This window comes from Hemiscyllium ocellatum, chromosome 26 (assembly GCF_020745735.1).
Source record: "Hemiscyllium ocellatum isolate sHemOce1 chromosome 26, sHemOce1.pat.X.cur, whole genome shotgun sequence".
In the NCBI taxonomy this organism is placed as follows: domain Eukaryota; kingdom Metazoa; phylum Chordata; class Chondrichthyes; order Orectolobiformes; family Hemiscylliidae; genus Hemiscyllium; species Hemiscyllium ocellatum.
This window is the reverse complement of record NC_083426.1, coordinates 17,138,753-17,157,745: the sequence shown is the minus strand read 5'-3', so window position 1 is coordinate 17,157,745 and position 18,993 is coordinate 17,138,753. Positions and strand designations below refer to the sequence as shown.

The window sequence follows — 18,993 nt, the reverse complement described above, 5'->3', positions numbered from 1 at the left end:
GTGATAAATGCGTATAGAGTTATACTAACATTTTGAGACTCATATTTAAAACAGAGGCAGCTGAATTTTGGTCAGTTCTGTGAAGGCATTTTTTTAAAAGTCAAAAAATAATTTGGGTAGTGACCTAAATGCATAATTTCTAAGAAGTTACAGCACTGCAGTGAAATGCATAGGAGAACCTCTGGAGTGCTAATGGATAAATTGTTTATACTGTTAAGCTTATGATAGATAGAGTAAGCATATTGACACCATTAGCTCAATTTTGAATCCAAAACAAAATGGTCAAGTTCTTAGTTCGGACGAAGGCATCTGGTGGAGTACATGAATAGGAAGGTTTCAGAGTTTAGAGGGATATGGGCCAAATGTTGGCAAATGGGACAAGACTAATTTAAGATATCTGGTCAGCATAGACGAGTTGGACCAAAGGGTTTGTTTCCATGCTATACATCTTTCTGACCCTATAACCCAGAGTTTAGTTCAGAAGAGAACTGGTTTTCTCCTCGCATGAGTTAGAAGTTTTGTTAAATTCAATTCAGGGGAATAGGTCACCTGAGGCAAAGAAGTTACTATTCAATGGACTTTCCAAACCCAGAGAGCTTGAAGAGAATTCTTCAAGCAGTTAGAACTGTAAATAAAGGTTTCTGTCATCAAAACTGTGAGAGGTTCATGCCTCAGAAAGTAATTATAAAACTGTTGCCACAGTCTTAGGAAAAGAAACTGCAGAAATTCAGTTCAATAAAGATTTACAAATCTGAACTATTAGTAATATTTTCTTGCATTCAGTCTTTGGAATGGATAGCATCAGAAAATGATTTTGAAACCATTTTGTGTTAAGACATTTTTTAACTGTCTTCAATCTAAATGTAAGCATTTTTTCTTTACTTCTTTTGTGTAGCAAATATCTATTCTGCTGTTAAACAGCATTTGCAGACTGAGTATGTTTCAATGACTCATCATATTAACTGACTATAAAAACTAAATATAATGGCTCAGTGAGCCAGATTTCATTCTGAGATCAGATTTGTCCAGTATTGCCATCAGGTGGAATTATCACAGAGTGTTTACTGCATCCTGCATAACAGTTGCTGCATTTCAAAAGTATCTCTTTGCACGCAATGTGCCTTGAGATGTTTCTGAGTGACGTGATAAGATTTATATAAATCCCCTGGAGCTGTTGTAAATCTGTCTTCCTGTTTAAAAATTTGCAGGGATGGTATTGTGATGAAGAAGATATGGTTAGGGAATCTAACTCAGAGATAATTCTCTGCCCATTCTTCTTTCTGGTATTTGAAGTTATAAGTTGAAGTTATGAAAGAGAATTTCACCTGACTCTACAATTTATATGACTTTTCTATGAATTTATCAATGGTCAATTGGACCTTTATAGAATCATTTATGTCTCTTTAAGACAGCACCGACCCAGAATCAAACTCAGATCCTTCCTGATGTATATAACTCAACAAATTACTTATTGAATCAACTGAAAAGATAAAATTTAAATTTTCAATTTAATGCAGAGACTGTAAAGTACAAATATTGTGCTGTGTTCTATATAGTTACAAGAACACTTTATATTTGGATCAAAACAATCCAATACATAATACTTCAATTTTCCCTTATTATTTTGAGCTTGATGGCACAAATTGCTGATGTCTAATTCTATTTGTTTCCAAAATAAAAGGCTGAACAAATTGGATTTATGTACTCTACAGGTTTCATATGGGATTAGTTGGAAAAAGAGATTAGTTGCATTGCGCTTTCAATGATCTAGAATGCATAGAGCATAAGCCGACTAGCTTCCTTCTTTGTCTTAATAGTCTATGGAACACACTCAACAGAACAATTCATTTTAAATACCTACTTATGTGTATCTATCCATAATCTGGGATTGTATTCACATGGAATCTGATCATTTCCCTGTTCTGCACATTTTGGTTTTGAAGAATTGAGCCAGCTCAGCTCAAATGGAGTCAACAGATTGTCTTTAAGTGCATTTTATTGCAGTGCTTCCAAATGTGAAAAAAAATTCCTTGTTTCCACCATATTGGCTATTTAAACAAAATCTTACATTCACTGGTGCCAAGATACTGTGTAAATTCATCTGATTTTATTCAAAAATTTGGCACTTACAGTTTTTTCTGTTTTGAAGCATGCATTACCATATGTATTATCATTGGCTTAGTAATTACATTGTCGCGATGCTTTGTTGCACATTCATCCTCATGCAGACCCTACCTCCTGAGAAACTCAAAGTTTGGTGTGTTGTTGATGGCTGAAAAAAAAATGCAGTTAACTGAAGTAAATGCATATTTTCTGATACAATAAACAGGGCTGGTTATCATAAAAAAAACCAAAAATATTAATCTGAAAATTCTGTAACATTTTTATTATGCAAACTGCAATGAAAAGCTTGCTGTTCTTTTTTATGAATGCATGTTATTTGTGCATATTGCAGTACATGATGCAGAACATGCTTGTGTACAATATTGACTCTAGAAATGGCAAACATATTTAAAAAGTTGAAAAATAACCACTTAAACTATTCATGGAGTGAATATAATGAGTGTGAAAAGAAATGCGGTTTTTAAAAATTTTCATATTCACTATTCAGCAATTTGTTTAAGGAAGTCAACTGTACAAATGGTAGTAAGAGGCCTGGAGTTTAGTGTCTGGCACAAGTTTCAGTCAATTGCATTATATTCAGAACAAAGCTTTAGTTGGGTCGATCGAGTTGGATAAACATCCAGTCCAAAGCACAGCGGAAGACTCCAGGCTCAATTTCCCAATATGGAATAGGATTTCCATACAGGCTTATCCTACTGTATGGGCTCTTCATTGGATCATCCACCTTGGGACAAAAGTCACCGCCTTTTATATGAGCTATCTGGTTGTCATTGAGATAAAGGGCCTGTAATTGGAATCATAAGTAAAATAAAACCCAATGAATACTGAATACAGCAATTACTTCCAATGAAAAGTGAAAATAAAATTGAATTCAATTTAATCACATTAATCGGGGAATTGTAGAATGGAATCACAGGATCACAGTATGTATACAATGCAGAGGCACTTAGCCCACTGGGCTTAATCTTATCATCTATCAAGTTTCATGGAGGATTTTGCTCCACAAGACCCAATGAGGTTTCTTGCTCCATCTTACCAACTTTGCCTTGTTCACGTTCTAGCCCATCCATATGACACACCTCTTGCCTGATGTTAGTTCCATTCTAACACCCACCATCCCCAGAACAACATGCTATTACTGGGCCATCCTGGAATTGATGGGTATTGCACCTGGAGCATCTTTAAAAGGCCTTTGTGCACCCAGACAAGCACTGTTAGTCAAGAGCTGGCCTGTGCATTTCCTGATTTGTGCCAGACGTGGCTGGCAGTAGAAGTTCGAGCCCTGTTCTGACGGCAGCAGATCCTGGCCGATAGGGTGATGCACAGACAGGGCATCGTCTTCCCACTGCACCAACAGTGAGGGCCATAATGCCAGACTAGCCCTAGTTTGATCCACCTGGATCAGTGCTGTCTCAACTGGATGGAGCAATGTGGCAACTAGATCAATGTCCATCTCCACATTACCAGCAGAAGTGTTACCATCCCCTCTCCGATATCTCACTCTCACTCTCACTCTCTATCTCTATCTCAGGACACCTCCCTAACTGCATCAAATGTAATGACTGTGCCAGCCACTTTCATGCCCTTTAATACCTGTCTCTTTCTCATTATGTGAGGAAAGTGACTTTAAGATGAGCTGCCAGACATTTGGCTCTTCATCCTTTATGACAACAGGATCCTGAGTCTGAGTAGCTGGCGAGGCTGACTGACCATGTCCAAGCCCCTGGACTGGTATTGGAGGCTACACATGACTCATTGTGCCGGGTCCCTTTGCTTGAACGCTAGCTCACTTGAGTTGACTGAGGACTGCTGTCAACCATGAAAAGTTGCTCAAACTTTGTGGCTGCACTGAATGGAAGAGTGACACAGCAGTGCTGTGAGCCTGGTATCTCAAACTGAGGGACAAGGCTCGAAAAGGTGAGCCAAGGCAAGGCAAGGCAGGGATACTCAACGTGAGTAAACACTAAGGGAACAAATAAAGAGTCTGGAGATTCAGTCTGATCCAGTCCATGAACTGGGTGCATGTTCCTGAGCGTACAATGTCCTTGTTGCAGCATTACAATGATAGTTGCCAATGTACCTCGGTGTGAGCACTGAGGTGCAGAAGCATACTGTAAGTGTATCTAAGATGTGCCATGAGGGTTCCTAAACACTGACACAAAGTTCATGCATGTGAAGTGAAAATGGCCTAGTGCCCATGGCATGTGCCCTGAGATGCTGGTGGTTGCTGTGTAACGTGGAAATCTTTGTATTAAGCAGTGAGCTGATGCCACCATACAGCCATTGTGACTTCCATGTCAGTTTGCTTGGAGCAGTGGTGCAATAAAGAGTTATGTATTAATGAAGGCTGGTAACAATAAATAATTCTCCTGACAGGGTAGATCAGTACTGTCCAGCAAGAATCTCCCCTCGACACTTGGAACTTAGTTAAATGCAACATTAACAACAAATGACATTGTTCCCAACATTATGAATGCTGTTAATGGATCCCTCATGATCATCTGGCCCATTACATGTTACTGTTCTCAGCAATCAGGAGCCTGTAGGATTCCTCCCCTTGTAATTGTGCGACAGCAATTCACCTAGTGCCAGTCACCTGCCTTTTCCCCTTGGCCCTAAATTTCTTTTCCCTTTTAATGATTACCCAATTTCCTTTTGAAAGCCATAATTGGATCTGCTTCCACCACACTTTCAGGGCTCTCAGGATACTCCAGAGCCTGAGACCTGCCGTGTAGAGAATCATTTCCTTCTGTCACCTCTTAGTTGTTGGCCATTCACCCTATCCTTCTGCCACTGGGAACATTCACCCTCTACTTTTCCAAGACCTGTCAATATTTAGAAACTAAATAATATTTTCACTGTATTGACCCAGGGTAAAGCCATTCAGTGTAACTTGGTGCACATTGATAAAGAAATTTGTGCATATGTCACAAATGGTGCTGAAATAAGTAAGAATGAAACTGAAAGAGGCCAAGATGCTTTAGCAGACTTGATACAAAACATATGCAACCAATGTAGAGCAGTAAATTACAAAGTTAGCAAGCATAAAAAATTTCATGATTTCAGGACAAGCCAACATGCTTTTGCAGCTAGATGTTCTACATTTAGGAAATGAGGTAGCCAATATGACCACTTTAAGCTCCAACAAACATTAAATAATGTCCAGATCATCTGTTTCATTGATGTTGTTTGAGGGATAAATATTAACGAGGCAAGAAAGATAACTCCTGCTCGTCTTTGAAATACTTCCATGGAAACTATTGAGGCTCTCAAGAGAGACTTGTGTTATTATCTGAATGGGAAGAGTGTTCAGGGTTACAAGAAGAAGATTGGAAAATACATTTGGTATATTGCTCATTCAGATAGTCAGCTTTGATACAATGGCTGGATGGGCTCCTTCCAGGCTGAATAATTCTGTGATTCTAGAATTTGTACATCCACTTGAGAGAGCAGACAGAGCCTTAATTTAATATCTTATTTGAATGACTGCAACAATGCAATTCTTTCTTTAGACTGCACTATATATTTTTGCCTTTAAATCTATAGAATGGGAACTGACAATATTCTGACTCAGTGGAATAGTGCAATGATTGAGTCTCATTTGACAATACCCTGAACAACATAATCTCCTCTGACTTATAAGCAACCATTTTGACTGTGATTGAAGTATTGAAGTAATCGGCATAGAGTTCAGTAACTTTTAAATTTTCAGTTATTAGCTGGAAGAATGATACAGGATTTCATATTTTAAAAAAATACTGGAACAAACAAGTAAAAATAATGATTGATTAAACACTATTTGGCTTATAAGCAACCAATACCTTAGATTACAGTGAGGGCTACTCTACATTTGTACTTATGACACATCACATTCTCTACAAAATTAAGGTTTCTGCTGCAAACAGTTCACAGTTGGTCCTAACCTCTCATACATTCACCTCTTGTCAAGTAATAACTTTGAGTGGCCTTATAGGCATTTCCCTTGGTCTTTGGAAAGTTTCTTAAATCTATCAGTCGCAGTAAGATTAGGTTAGATACTTACAGTGTGGAAACAGGCCCTACGGCCCAACAAGTCCACACCGACCCGCTGAAGCGTAACCCACCCAGACCCATTCCCCTATATTTACCCCTTCACCTAACACTATGGGCAATTTAGCATGGCCAACTCACCTAACCTGCACATCTTTTGGATTGTGGGAGGAAACCGGAGAACCCGGAGGAAACCCACGCAGACACGGGGAGAATGTGCAAACTCCATACAGGCAGTCGCCTGAGGCGGGAAGGTTTTTTCCAATGATACCAGACCATTACCCAGAATCCCTAAATGACCACAGGATGTGGCTCTTCAACTAGAGACTCTGTCCCCCTGGTTAGGGTAAATCACAAAGTCAAGGCAGTGTTTTTCTCTGTGCTAACTACAGAACTTCTGTGTGCCTATGATGTACAGAGCTTTGTGGGAAGCCTGCAACTGGACCTCAAAACAATTACCTATGTTCTCTTTCCATGGCAACATCAAATATTTTGATGTAGTATCTATGTAGAAGTGCTGATTAGCTATTTATGACATCAACCCTTTTTCATTTTATAAATAAAGGGGCAATTTCCAGCACAACTATCTATAACCTTAAACTGCAATACTATGCTGAGACTTCAGAAGACTCAGGGTCTTACCAATTACAAACTTAGAAACTGCTTTCATTGTTTCCAAATATGACTATCTTAGATCTTCATCTCAATGAACAACCAAAGCCTTCCTTTTGGTTGTTTGACTGGACATACAGTCAGGCTGTGACAGAACAAGTCTCATATTCCCCCCTCCTCTCCCCCACCTCCCCAACATCACTTATCCTAAATTTAAATCTACAGCTCCAAAACATAGTAATCTTTTAAAATTTATAATTCTAACACTTCCCAGTTCCCTAGTCAGACCCTATGCTGAATAACACATTCAATTCTAATTGCCAGGGATCACAAGAGACAGCTAAGAATCTTCTCAAAACTCGCTCACATCTAAGAACTGAAGGCAATGCTACAAAGGATATCCCTGGAGTTAGGAACCTGAGTTACAAGGTGAAGCTGGAAGAACTTGGGTTTTGCAACTTGGAAAGAAAGGGGAGGCAGTGGCATATCAGTGATATCACTAGAGTTGGACATGGGTTTAAATTCCACCACAGCAGATGGTGAAGTTTAAATTCAGCAAATTCCGGAACTAAATATTGGTCAAGTGATGACCATATTGTCATTGCCAATCGTCATAACCACCCATCTGATTTACTAACATCAGCGTGTTAGGGTGTGGGTGGCACAGTGACACAGTGGTTAGCACTGCTGCCTCCGGGTTCAATTCCCGCCTCAGGCAACTCTCTGTGTGGAGTTTGCACATTCTCCCTGTGTCTCTCCGGGTGCTCCGGTTTCCTCCTACAATCCAAAAATGTGCAGGTTAGGTGAATTGGCCATGCTAAATTGCCCGTAGTGTTAGGTGAAGGGGTAAATATAGGGGAATGGGTCTGGGTGGGTTTGCTTCAGCGGGTTGGTGTGGACTTGTTGGGCTGAAGGGCCTGTTTCCACACTGTAAGTAATCTAATCCTTTAGGAAAGGAGATCCGCTATCTTCATCTGGTCTGCCATACATGTGACTCTAGACCCATAACAATGTGGTTAAGTCTTAATGCCCTCTGAAATAGTCTAGCAAATAATTCAGATCAAAGGCAATTAGGGATGGTGATAATTGTTCGTGAGGCCCGAGCCCTGTGCAAGTATTTAAAAATTCCTAAAGATTTTATTAAAAATGTAGAAAACACTAAACCAAAATATTACTTTATCTAAAATAGTAAAATGAAAAATCATAGTTTTAACTGAAAAAGATGGCTTCAGGACAATTCAAAAAATATTTCCACTCAAATAAAGGTGGTTAATGTGTGGAATAAAAACTGCTGTGCACTTCCAGCACCACTAATCCAGAATCTGGTTTCCAGCATCTGCAGTCATTGTTTTTACCTCGTTGATTTTAACCCTGCTGCGAATCCTCTTGCAAGGATGCCTGCCTTGAAGAAGTTATCATTCATTCATTAATTACAGCCAGTTTATAGTCTGGGACGTTTGCTTTAAAATGCTACATCTATATTGTAAGAATTCATCCAGAAGTATGATTTCTATGAGAGAAAAATAATTATGATCTATTGTGTTCAGGAACCTGTAGAATTTGAACAAGTGAACTTTTACAAGTGGTGAAGAATGAAAAACACGGACAGAGTTCAGATTTTTCAACAAAGCAGAAAGGTCTAAAATGAGGTAGAGCGTTGACACTTCTCTCAACTCCTCCATCAGCTGACTCATTTTGGAAGAAATGCAAGGGAAGTAGAATCCCAGGACAAAAACATACCTCGAATTACCTCCAACTTGGAAGATTGTAACATAATCTTATAAATGCAACAATGAATTCGCTTGAAAATAGTTTGGTTAGACTCTGTCTGGATCACAATGTTCATTTTGGACATTGAATGGAAAAGGTACATTATTAATCTTGGAGGGTTTAGAAGTGTTACCAGGACAGATTTATCAAATTGAAACCAGAGTTAACTTTTGAGGGGAGCTGATTTAAATTTGGTTGGCAATTCAAAGGTTTGGGGGTGATCGAATTGAACTCCTGACAATGATGGAATCATTTAAGAGGTAAGGTATGGAAATTTCAGAACACAATTCAGGAAGTCAAGAGGCCAATATTTTTAGCAGGTGGAAAGCCTCTCTGACTGGACAGAACTTCCCTGAAATCCTTGGTCACTTGGGATTGCAGTGAAGTCGGGAATGGAGTCAGCTCAGGTTTATAGCCCTGTTGTTCCCAGAGATAGCTGGCTACTTCACTGGTCAGCCATCTCCATTTACTTGCCACTTTGGTAACCCTGTTAGATGGAACCTGGAATGTGTAGAGCAGACCATCTCATAGCAGGTCTGATCTCAATGCATTTCTTTTGAGCAGAGATAAGACCATAACACCATTAGAAGTAAGAACAGGAGTAGGCCATTCAGATCCTCCAGTCTAATCCAACAATCAATAGCGTCCAACATTCTTCATACACAAAAGCAGACGTTGCTGGAAAAGCTCAGCAGGTCTGGCAGCATCTGTGGAGAGAAATCAAAATTAATATTTTGGGTCCAGTGACCCTTTCTTAGAACAGTTCTCAGGAATGGTCATCAGACTCAAATGGTTAACTCTGATTTCTCTTCACAGATGCTGCCAGACCTGCTGAACTTTTCCAGCAACTTCTGTTTTTGTTTCTGATTTACATCATCTGCAGTTCTTTCAGTTTTTTATCCAATTTTTCTTATGTCCACTTTCCTGTCATTTTCCCATAAGCCTTGATTCCCCTACAGATCAAGAACCTATCTCTCTCAGCATTAAATATAATGCAAGAAGTCTGTTCCACAGGAAGGAGTTCCAAAGATTCAATTCTCTGAGAGAAGAAATTCATTCTCATCTCAGTCTTAAATTGGCGCCATTTTATTTTGAGATGATGTCTTGTGATGCTAAACTCTCCAATGAAGAAAAACATCCTCTCAGCATTTACCCTGTCAAGAATTCTATACGTTTCAATGAAATTATCATTCATTCTTCTAAACTCCAGTGAATAGACACCAAACCTGTTTTGTCTTTTATCATAAGACAACGTTTCTATGCTGGGGATCATCTTAGTGAACTTTCTCTGAATTGCCTCCAATGAAATGATATCTTTCCTTCAATAAAGGGACCAAAACTGCGCACTGTACTCCAAACGTGGTCTTGTCAGCACCTTGTACAGTTGCAATAAGACTTTGCTACTCTAACATTCCAGTCCCCTTGACATAAGTGTCAATTTTCCACTAGACTTTCTGATTACTTGCTGCACTGTGTGCTAGCTTTCTGTGTTTTACGCACAAGAATCCACAAGTCCCTTGGTGTTGCAGCTTTCTGCAGTTTCTCTCCAATTAAATCATAATCCTCTTTGTTCTCCTTTCCAAAGTGAATAACTTCACATTTTCCCATATTACACTCCATTTGCCAACTTTTTGCTCACTTACTTCACCCAACACTATTTCTTTATAAACTGTCTGTATTATTCTCACTATCTCTTGTTCTACCTATTATTGTGTAGTCTGCAAATTTGACTACAGTACATTCACTTCTTTCCTCCAAGTCATTAATATATATCATAGAGTCGTTGTGGTCTCAGCATTGATCCCTGTGGAACTCTACTGGTCACGGGTCACCAGGTTAGTTATCCTGTTAATATGGTCACAGGACAGAGGATGCTTTGGGGGTGGGTCAGCTCTCGTTTTGGGAGGGAGGCTCAGATATCTTTTGCTGGGGGTTCAGATAACCTGTGTGAGTGTTAACTGTCGAGAGGATTGTGTGGAAAAGCTGCGTCAGCTCCTTGGGACTGTCAAGACTGTAAAAGACCTGTTAAGAAGTGCCAAATCTGACAAGAGCTGTTAAAATGTGTTTTGATACACAAGAGTGGTTTTCTCCATAGAATATCAATGTAGAATTTTAAGATAACTTCATTATTGTCTCCTGTGTACATTGGTTTGGTAGGTGAAGAGGGAAGACATGGCGGCTTAAAGTAGGCTCTAAGTTTGCATGGAGAGTTGAAGGGTCAAGGGTTATGCATATGGGCAAAGGGCTAGATTGTGGAATAAGAAGTATGAGGTACCATGAATGGTGTGTACAGGACATTAGGTACTATGGATTAGCATTGGATGGAATGTGTGGTGTGTGTGGGAGTGAGGGAGGTTGAGGGATAAGGGTGGGAGGAATGTTTTCTATATAATTTTCCTAATCTTCAGACACAGAGTTGAAGCCCCAATGCAGATATTTTGCCCACTTCTCTGAGGAACCCAACAAACTCCTCAACTCCTTCAGGCTGGCAGTCTGGACGACTGGCTTCCAATCCAGCCCAAACCTCACACCAAAAACAGCAGCATGAATAGCCATTTGTAAAAGTTAGGCTCATAGAGCCATGAATCCTTCTGTCTCAATACTTCTGGCCCAAGACCAATACACAAGAGAATAATCTGAAAATTTGGAGCCAGCTATTTGTGAAGCGAACCTAGTAGCAAAAGTGATGGTAAAAATGAACTCTCTCCCCAGAGAGCTGGGATGCACATTCACTTTTATAAAAGTTGGGTGCAGGATGTGGTCATCACTGGCTGGCCTACATTCATGGCCCATCTCTTGTTGCCCTTTACATGGTGGTGGTGAGCTGCCTTCTTGAATGGCTACAGTCCACCTGCTGTGGGTTGACCCACAATGCTGTTAGGAAGGGAATTCCAGGATTTTGAGCCAGTGACAGTGAAGGAACACCAATATATTTCCAAGTCAGGGTGATGACTGGCTTGGAGGAAAACTTGGAGTTGGTAATGTTCCTGTGTATCGGCTGCCCTTGTCCTAGATGAAAGTGTTTGTGGGTTTGGAAGGTGTTCTCTGAGAATCCTTGGTGAATTTCTTCAGTTTGTCTTATAGACAGTACACACTGCTGCTACTGGGTGTCCATGGTAAGGGAGTAGATGTTTGTCGATGTGGTGCCAAACAAATGGGCTACTTTGACATGGATGGTGCCAAGCTTCTTGGGTGTTATTGGAGCTGCACCCATCCAGGCAAGTGGGAAGTATTCCATCACACTCCTGATGTGTGCCTTGTGGATGATGGACAGGATATGGGGAGTCAGGAGGTGAGTTACTTGCTGCAGGATTCCTAGCCTCTGTCTTGATTTTGTAGCCATTGCATTTATATGAGATGCCCAGTTGAGTTTCGAGTCATTGGTAACCCCAAGGATTAGATTAGATTAGATTACTTACAGTGTGGAAACAAGCCCTTCGGCCCAACAACACCGACCTGCCGAAGCGCAACCCACCCATACCCCTACATTTATCCCTTACCTAACACTACGGGCAATTTAGAATGGCCAATTCACCTGACCCGCACATCTTTGTGACTGTGGGAGGAAACCGGAGCACCCAGAGGAAACCCACACAGACACGGGGAGAACGTGCAAACTCCTCACCGTCTGTCACCTGAGTCAGGAATTGAACCCGGGTCTCAGGCGCTGTGAGGCAGCAGTGCTAACCACTGTGCCACCGTGCCGCCCACAAATGTTGATTTTATTTTAGATGGAGGTCACTAGGCTTTGCTTGAATAAGTGTATCAAGAGTCATTGAACCATGAGAGTAAAGGGAAGTAAGGTGCAGATCAACCATGAAATTCTTGAATAGCAGAACAAGCTCAAGGACCTCAATGATCCCTTTCCATTTTTTCTCTTCACATTACTGTACACAGGGGAAAGTGTCCTGGTTTTCAGTATTAAACTGAGATTTCAGTTTCAGTTGATGTTTCTTGCCACGTAGTCCAAAAGTGAGACAAGAACAATAAACAAGTCACTAGTAACTTTCAAATTCTTGCTTTTCCAGCTTTTCCTGAACTCATCAATCTTCTATTGAGGCATTACATTCAAAAGCAACTCCTTCATATTTTTCCATTATTGCCAGAAAGCTGGTAAATGTTTCCACAGTCTCTGCGTCCTGTATTGTGCTTTAAGTGGTCACTCCTCATCCTTAAACCTGGATAATTGTTGCAGGCCATTCATCATTGAGAAGTTTTGTAGTTGAAATCAGTGGATAACAATCAAAGGATGGAACTTGGGCTGATTTTCCTCCTTCTTTAATCCACAGCAGATTAGATCAAACACACCATTACTCCAGCTGAGTTTAACAATCAAGCAACACCCAAGGGACCCTTATGTTGCACTGATGCCCCCATGAACCAAAAGGCCCCAGGTTCAAATCCCACCTACTCCAATGGTCTATCAGGGCATAGCAAGGATTACTCATAGAGCATAGAAAAATACAGCACAGAACAGGCCCTTCAGCCCACCATGTTGTTCTGAGTATTAATCCTAACTTAAAATAAAATAACCTAATCTCAATTCCTCAATTCACTGCTGTCTATGTGCATGTCCAGCAGTCGCTTAAATGTCCCTATTGACTCTGCTTCCACCACCACCACTGGCAATGCTTTCCATGCATTCACAACTCTCAGCATAAAGAACCCACCTCTGACATCTCCTCTATACCTTCCTCGTAACACCTTAAAACTATAACCCCACGTGGCAGTCAATCCTGCCTTGGGGAAAAGTCTCTGGCTATCGACTCTATCCATGCCTCTCATTACTTTGCAAACCTCGATCAGGCCACCTTTCTTCCTCCATCTCTCCAGAGAGAAAAGTTGGAGCGTAGTCAACCTTTCTTCACAAGGCAAGCCCTCCAGTCCAAGCAGCATCCTGGTAAACCTTCTTTGCACCCTCTCCAAAGCCTCTGTATTTTTCCTATAAAAAGGCGACCAGAACTCAGGTCTGTTTAATTCAATTCCACATTGGCTTATGAACTTACCAGTTGAATCTTTTAACTAGCTGTGAACCAATGGTGGAGGCAATATTTTTCTGTGAGCTCAACCAAGGAACAATGTGGAAATATGACAGAGGGGGCTATTGTCACCTTAAGGGGAAGCATGCATAAGTCTGAGACTTCTCATGAGAAAGTTGACATAGGGAGGTCTCATCCCTTTTGCTGAAAGCTTTTGTGCTAAGAAACAGCTTGCTTATGAAGAAAACAAATTGCAGAAGGATTAAGCTTCCACTGTAACATAATACCAGCAGGGTTGAGATGGTGCTGAGTATTTGTGGAATACTAATGACTACAAAAAAGTTAACCGAGCATCGAGAATACTGACTTGCCTGGCAGATTCCAAAAACCAAAAGCAGAACTTTAACCTGGAGTCAGTAAACTGAAATATTGCTTTTCACCCAATTAAACCTCTGCATAATTCTAAAACTCTTTGGGCACAGAAGATTCAGCTCATTAATGTGTTATTTCGCGGTCTGACGCGGACATACTTAAGGAGAGAATTAACAGAATTGTCCGAAAATGTGGAAGGCTTCGACTGTTAAATACGGAGAAACTGTTCCATTGGCTGGGTCAGTAATGAAAGAGACAGATTTAAGATAATTATTAAAAGTATGGGAAAAGGAGAGAATTCTTTATGCAGTGGGTTGTTTTATTCAGGAATGGACAGCCTGAAAGAGCAATGAAAACAGTTTTAAAAGTAATTCTCAAAATCAAAAGTAAGAAAGAAATTGGAAATAAATTAGGAAAGAAAAGAAAGGTCGAAATAGCAAAGAGGAAATAGCAGGGAGAAAGAGCAAAGGAGTCAAATTAATTGAAGTGCTGACTCATTATGGGTCAAATAGTCTTCTTTGTATATAGTTTGATTAAATGTTCTCTTAAAAAGCTAACGTGCGTGATCATCCTGTGGATTGCCCAATGTAAATACCAGATATTTCCCACCCTACTAAGATTCCAAGATTGGAAGAGTCACTGTAAGCACTTTACCTCATTTAAACTGAATCTCAGGAGCAAACAGGAATGTCTGAACGGATTATCTCAGTCAAGAAATTTGTCTCTGAGAACTTGATAAATTCATTTTATGTTTCAAAGGAATTATCCGGTTTCATTCACTCATTTTATTCTTCAGTAGGCAGACAGCTTTGGCAATAAATAAAGACCTCACATTCCACACTGATACATATGTGAATGCCTATGATTTGGTCTCAATGTTCTAAAAATACCCACTTCCTCTCCTAACCCTAACCCAAACCTTACCATGATGTTTTTGTGCTGTGACAGGCCTGGAGGAATGGCAAACAATCTATTGTTGTCCAAGTGGAGATCCTGGAGGTTTGGCATGTGACTGAGAGTTGTATTTGCAAAATATCTGATTTTGTTGGAACTCAGTCTCAACCTGTAAAGAGTGAAAGGAAGAGATGAGAATCACAAAGAGATCTGAGCAGTACACGTCTGCTAAAACTCCAGACAACGTCCTTACCAAGTGGAAGATTGATTAGCCATTTGGAATATTGGGAGTGCCACATGAATGGCTCTGTAATGCTGCCTTATCAGAGCACCCCCGTTTGCAAAGAAATACCAAAGAATCCTCTTCACTTTGAGTGGAAACAAATCTCCTACAGCAAAATAACTCAAATGGAACATTCAACATATCGGAATGGCAATGTACGATCTGAAAACCATCTTGTGGTGAAGAATGGAAAGGAAGACTTGTGCTTGCAGTGGGTGAAGAATTTATGGTGGAACCTGACATTTCCATCCCCTTTAAAATCCGGGTGGGAAGTTGCCTGCGTACACTTAACACACCTCCAATGTAAAGACAAGGAAGTTTAAGGTTGTTTCCTTGATGATCATAGACAATTCCACCCAGACATCTTCAACCATCTCATTGGTTGTTATATTAGCTGGTAAGGCCTTGTCAGTTGCTGAAAGACCTGTTGAAAGGTTCCTGTAGGATTTCCAAGCAAAGACACCTGATCCTGAAGGATATTGATTATCTTCAAAGGAACCTCAATAGCTCCAACGGGAGCAGAAGAGTAGCAAATGACATTATTTGTCGAAAAAGAGTTATTTTTCCAGGATGAATTTTGACCCTTGAACATGACATTAAGTTATTCCAGTTTACCAGGTGTCATTTAGGTCAGGGCTTTTGATGTGTCCAAACACTGGTGGGCCATCCTCTCCCTTAAATTGATCCAGTCTCTGGGATCTCACAAGGTGTCTGGTAGTGACTTGATATTGCACTCTGTCACATTTACAACAGCACAGCTAATTTGAGGAATGTTGACCCTGAATAGCCTTAATAGCTCTGGGGCCAAGCCAAATTCTGAGCAGCTAAACTTCAGTAAGAATGCGTTTGTTTTTATTTAGAGCTTCCTGCACGCTCAGCTGCTGCCGATTGCGTTACCTTGTGAACTTTAAAGAATTTTCTGGATCACAGCTGTGCGTGCACTGAACTTCCCAGATGCATAATTGTGATTTTCTGCAGGGCTTAACATCTGTGTTTTTTGTTTAAAAAAATTTGCATCAATCTTGGCCCAGAGAAATCACAAGTTCACAAGTCAAAAATGAATGGATCCAGCATCTGCTTTAAGCCGCATCACTCTCATTTTTGTTACCATTTTCAGTGATCGAAAACAACACAACAATGTTAAGAAGGTACAAAATTGGAAATTGCTGGAAAGGGTCGCTAAGTCTAGCAGCATCTGTGGAGAGAAATCAGAGTTAACATTTCAGGTTAGTGCCCCTTCCTCATAACAATGTAAGGGTCTGAGGAAGGGTCACTGGACTCAAAACATTAACTCTGATTTTTCTCCATACCTAATGCGCTTTTACAGCAATTTCCATTCTCATTTCTGATTTCTAGCATCCGTAGCTCATTTGCTTTTTTTAAAGTGGAAGCAGTTTTGTACCAATAGGATATTCTGCACCTGCAACTAGGTAGATAATGTAAAGGCAGCACTATGGTGGAGGCTAAGATGTTCGGCTTTTTCCAGAGAGTGGGAGATCTGTGGAAGAGGTCCTGAACCCCATTTTTCTCAATTCCTTCAAGCTAGAGTTGAGCACATATTTGGTTAGGGTGTAGATCTCCTTGTAAAAGATCTTGTTAGAATGCAGTGGTTTATAAGATTATTACATTTTGGGACTGTACCTTCTAATTTGGAATGAACCAAGGGGTTATGTGACCTGTTCTACAATCTGCTAAAGAATAAGACTGGAAGGTTTTGTTGCTAGAGATCAAAGGAAGTAACGGATTGTTTTTACAGAGGATTAATGAGAAAAATACACTTGGAAACAGTAGTAGCAGTCTGAATATACATGAGGAGTCCCCGAGTCTCCCAAACTGCCAAGAAGGTGTTATTTGTATAAGATTATATACAGTTATGCTGCAAACTATTCATTTACTCCTTGAATTAATGGGGAGTTGGGATCCAATTTAGCTAATTAGCATTTCTACCTAGATGTGAGACTAATACATTTCAGACTGTGTTGGGGAATAAGGCACAGGAAACATTCTTGAAATCAGCTTACAGGCTTTCTTTCAAGTCCATAAATATCATATACCAACAGAAATTTGGTAGTCTGGAGCTATTTGAGAGGTGGAAAGCAAAACTGAGAGGCAGCTAGCCCTGCATCTGAAGCAGAGAAAATGCTGACTCGACTCACTAACTTGATTGAGTTTTTCAAAGAGGTAATGAAGAGAATTGATGAGGACAAAGCGGTGGGCCTCAGTAAGGTGTTTGACAAGGTTCCACATGGTCGAATGGTTAGCATGGTTAGATCACATGGAATATTGGGAGAACTATCTCAAAGGGTGGTGGTGGAGGGTTGCTTTTCAGACTGGAGGCCAGTGTCCAGGGTATGCCACAGGATCAGCACTGGGTCCACTGCTTTTTGGTATTTATCTAAATGATTTCGATGTGAACATAGGAGGTATGGTTAGTAAGGTTGCGGATGACACCACAATGGGAGCTGTAGTGGATAGCAAAGAAGGTTACCTCAGATTACAACAGATCAGATAGGCCGATGGGCTGAACAGTAGCAGATGGAATTTAATTTAGATGAATGTGAGGTTCTGTATTTTGGAAGGATGAATCAGGGCAAGACTTATAACTTGATATAAGGTCCTGGAAAATGTTGCTGAATAAAAAGGCCTTGGAGGGCAGGTTCATAGTTCCTTGAAAGTGGAGTCGCAGGAAGACAAGATAGTGAAAAGACGTTTAGTATGCTTACCTTTATTGGTCAGCGCATTGAGTATTGGAGTTGTGATGTCATGTTGTGGCAGGGCATTGGTTAGGCCATTTTTGGAATACTGCATTCAGTTCTGGTCTCCCTGCTTTAAGAAAGATGTCGTGAAACTTGAAAGTGTTCATAAAAAATTTACAAGGATATATCAGGGTTGGAGGGTTTGAGCTAATGGGGAGGCTGTATAGGTTGGGGCTATTTTCCCTGGACTGTTGGAGCCTAAGGGGGTGGATTAAAGAATTTTATAAAATCGTGAGGGTCATGGTGAGGGTGAATAGCCAAGGTCTTTTCCCTGGGGTGGGGTGTCCAGGACTAGAGGGCATAGGTTTAAAGTGAGAGAGGGAGGATTTAGAAGGGACGTAAGAGGCAACCTTTTCACGCAGAGGGTGGTATGTGTTTGGAAAGATCTGCCAGAAGACGTGGTGGAGGCTGGTATAATTACAACATTTAAAAGGTTTCTGGATGGGTAGATGAACAGAAACTATTTAGTGGGACGAGGGCCAAATGCTGGCAAACGGGACGAGATTAATTTAGAATATCTGGGTGAATGAACAACTTTAACCAAAGGGTCTTTTCCATGCTTACAGTTCTATGACTCTACTGTTCATCATCTAGAATGCGAGTGAGAGCTTGCACTCAGATTGACAATTCTGAACCTTTTTGCATATAAACAAGACTGGAAAATTCAACTGAAGGGATCTGCAGATTAACTTTCACCATGATTGACTGTTCTGGGATTAGAGGCTACCTGGCTGGGAAAGTAAAAAGGAGCAACCCACTGTAAATTGGGAGCAGCAGTGGACTGTTTGCTGTAAAGGTTGTAATTGTGCAAAGACTAAGAGGTATCATAAGAATAATGGAGTATGTTCCTTTCAGTAATTTAACATATAAGTACAAAAACAAAAAAAAACTGTTGTGTTCTTTGTATTATTTTGTTGAAGCAAATGTTTTAAAATATGAACTTTTGTTGAATGTTTCAGCTAATGAGTGGAAATATAAATCTCATTTCAAAAATTATTAGTTTCTATGGAAATTGTAACAAGTAGATATTTCCTTGTGTAATGTAAACTCCTGTACTTTTTAGGACTGTTTACAGGGGTTAGAAATGAATGTTTTGCTTTTCCTTCATTTCTCAGAGATTCCTTTCACCCTTTCTACCTGATTTGCTTCATCCCTCAGGAGATTACATAATTCC

At 40.3% G+C, this 18,993-nt stretch overlaps 1 protein-coding gene across 2 annotated transcripts in view; it reads right to left on the bottom strand.

Annotated features, from left to right (window-relative positions):
• Positions 1 to 2,108: 2,108 nt before the first annotated feature.
• LOC132828162 (decorin-like) overlaps positions 2,109 to 18,993 on the bottom strand; it is a 70,153-nt gene continuing 53,268 nt past the window's right edge. Inside the window, exons 7-8 of one of the 2 annotated variants that reach the window (XM_060845089.1) lie at positions 14,811 to 14,949; positions 2,109 to 2,272 (exon numbers count right to left, since the gene is read on the bottom strand). In XM_060845089.1, the coding sequence (XP_060701072.1) occupies positions 2,186 to 2,272; positions 14,811 to 14,949 (226 nt within the window). In that variant the 3' untranslated portion in view covers positions 2,109 to 2,185. Of the gene's footprint in view, positions 2,273 to 2,571; positions 2,909 to 14,810; positions 14,950 to 18,993 lie in introns of those variants that run through there. The other variant, XM_060845088.1, reaches the window with a different exon arrangement.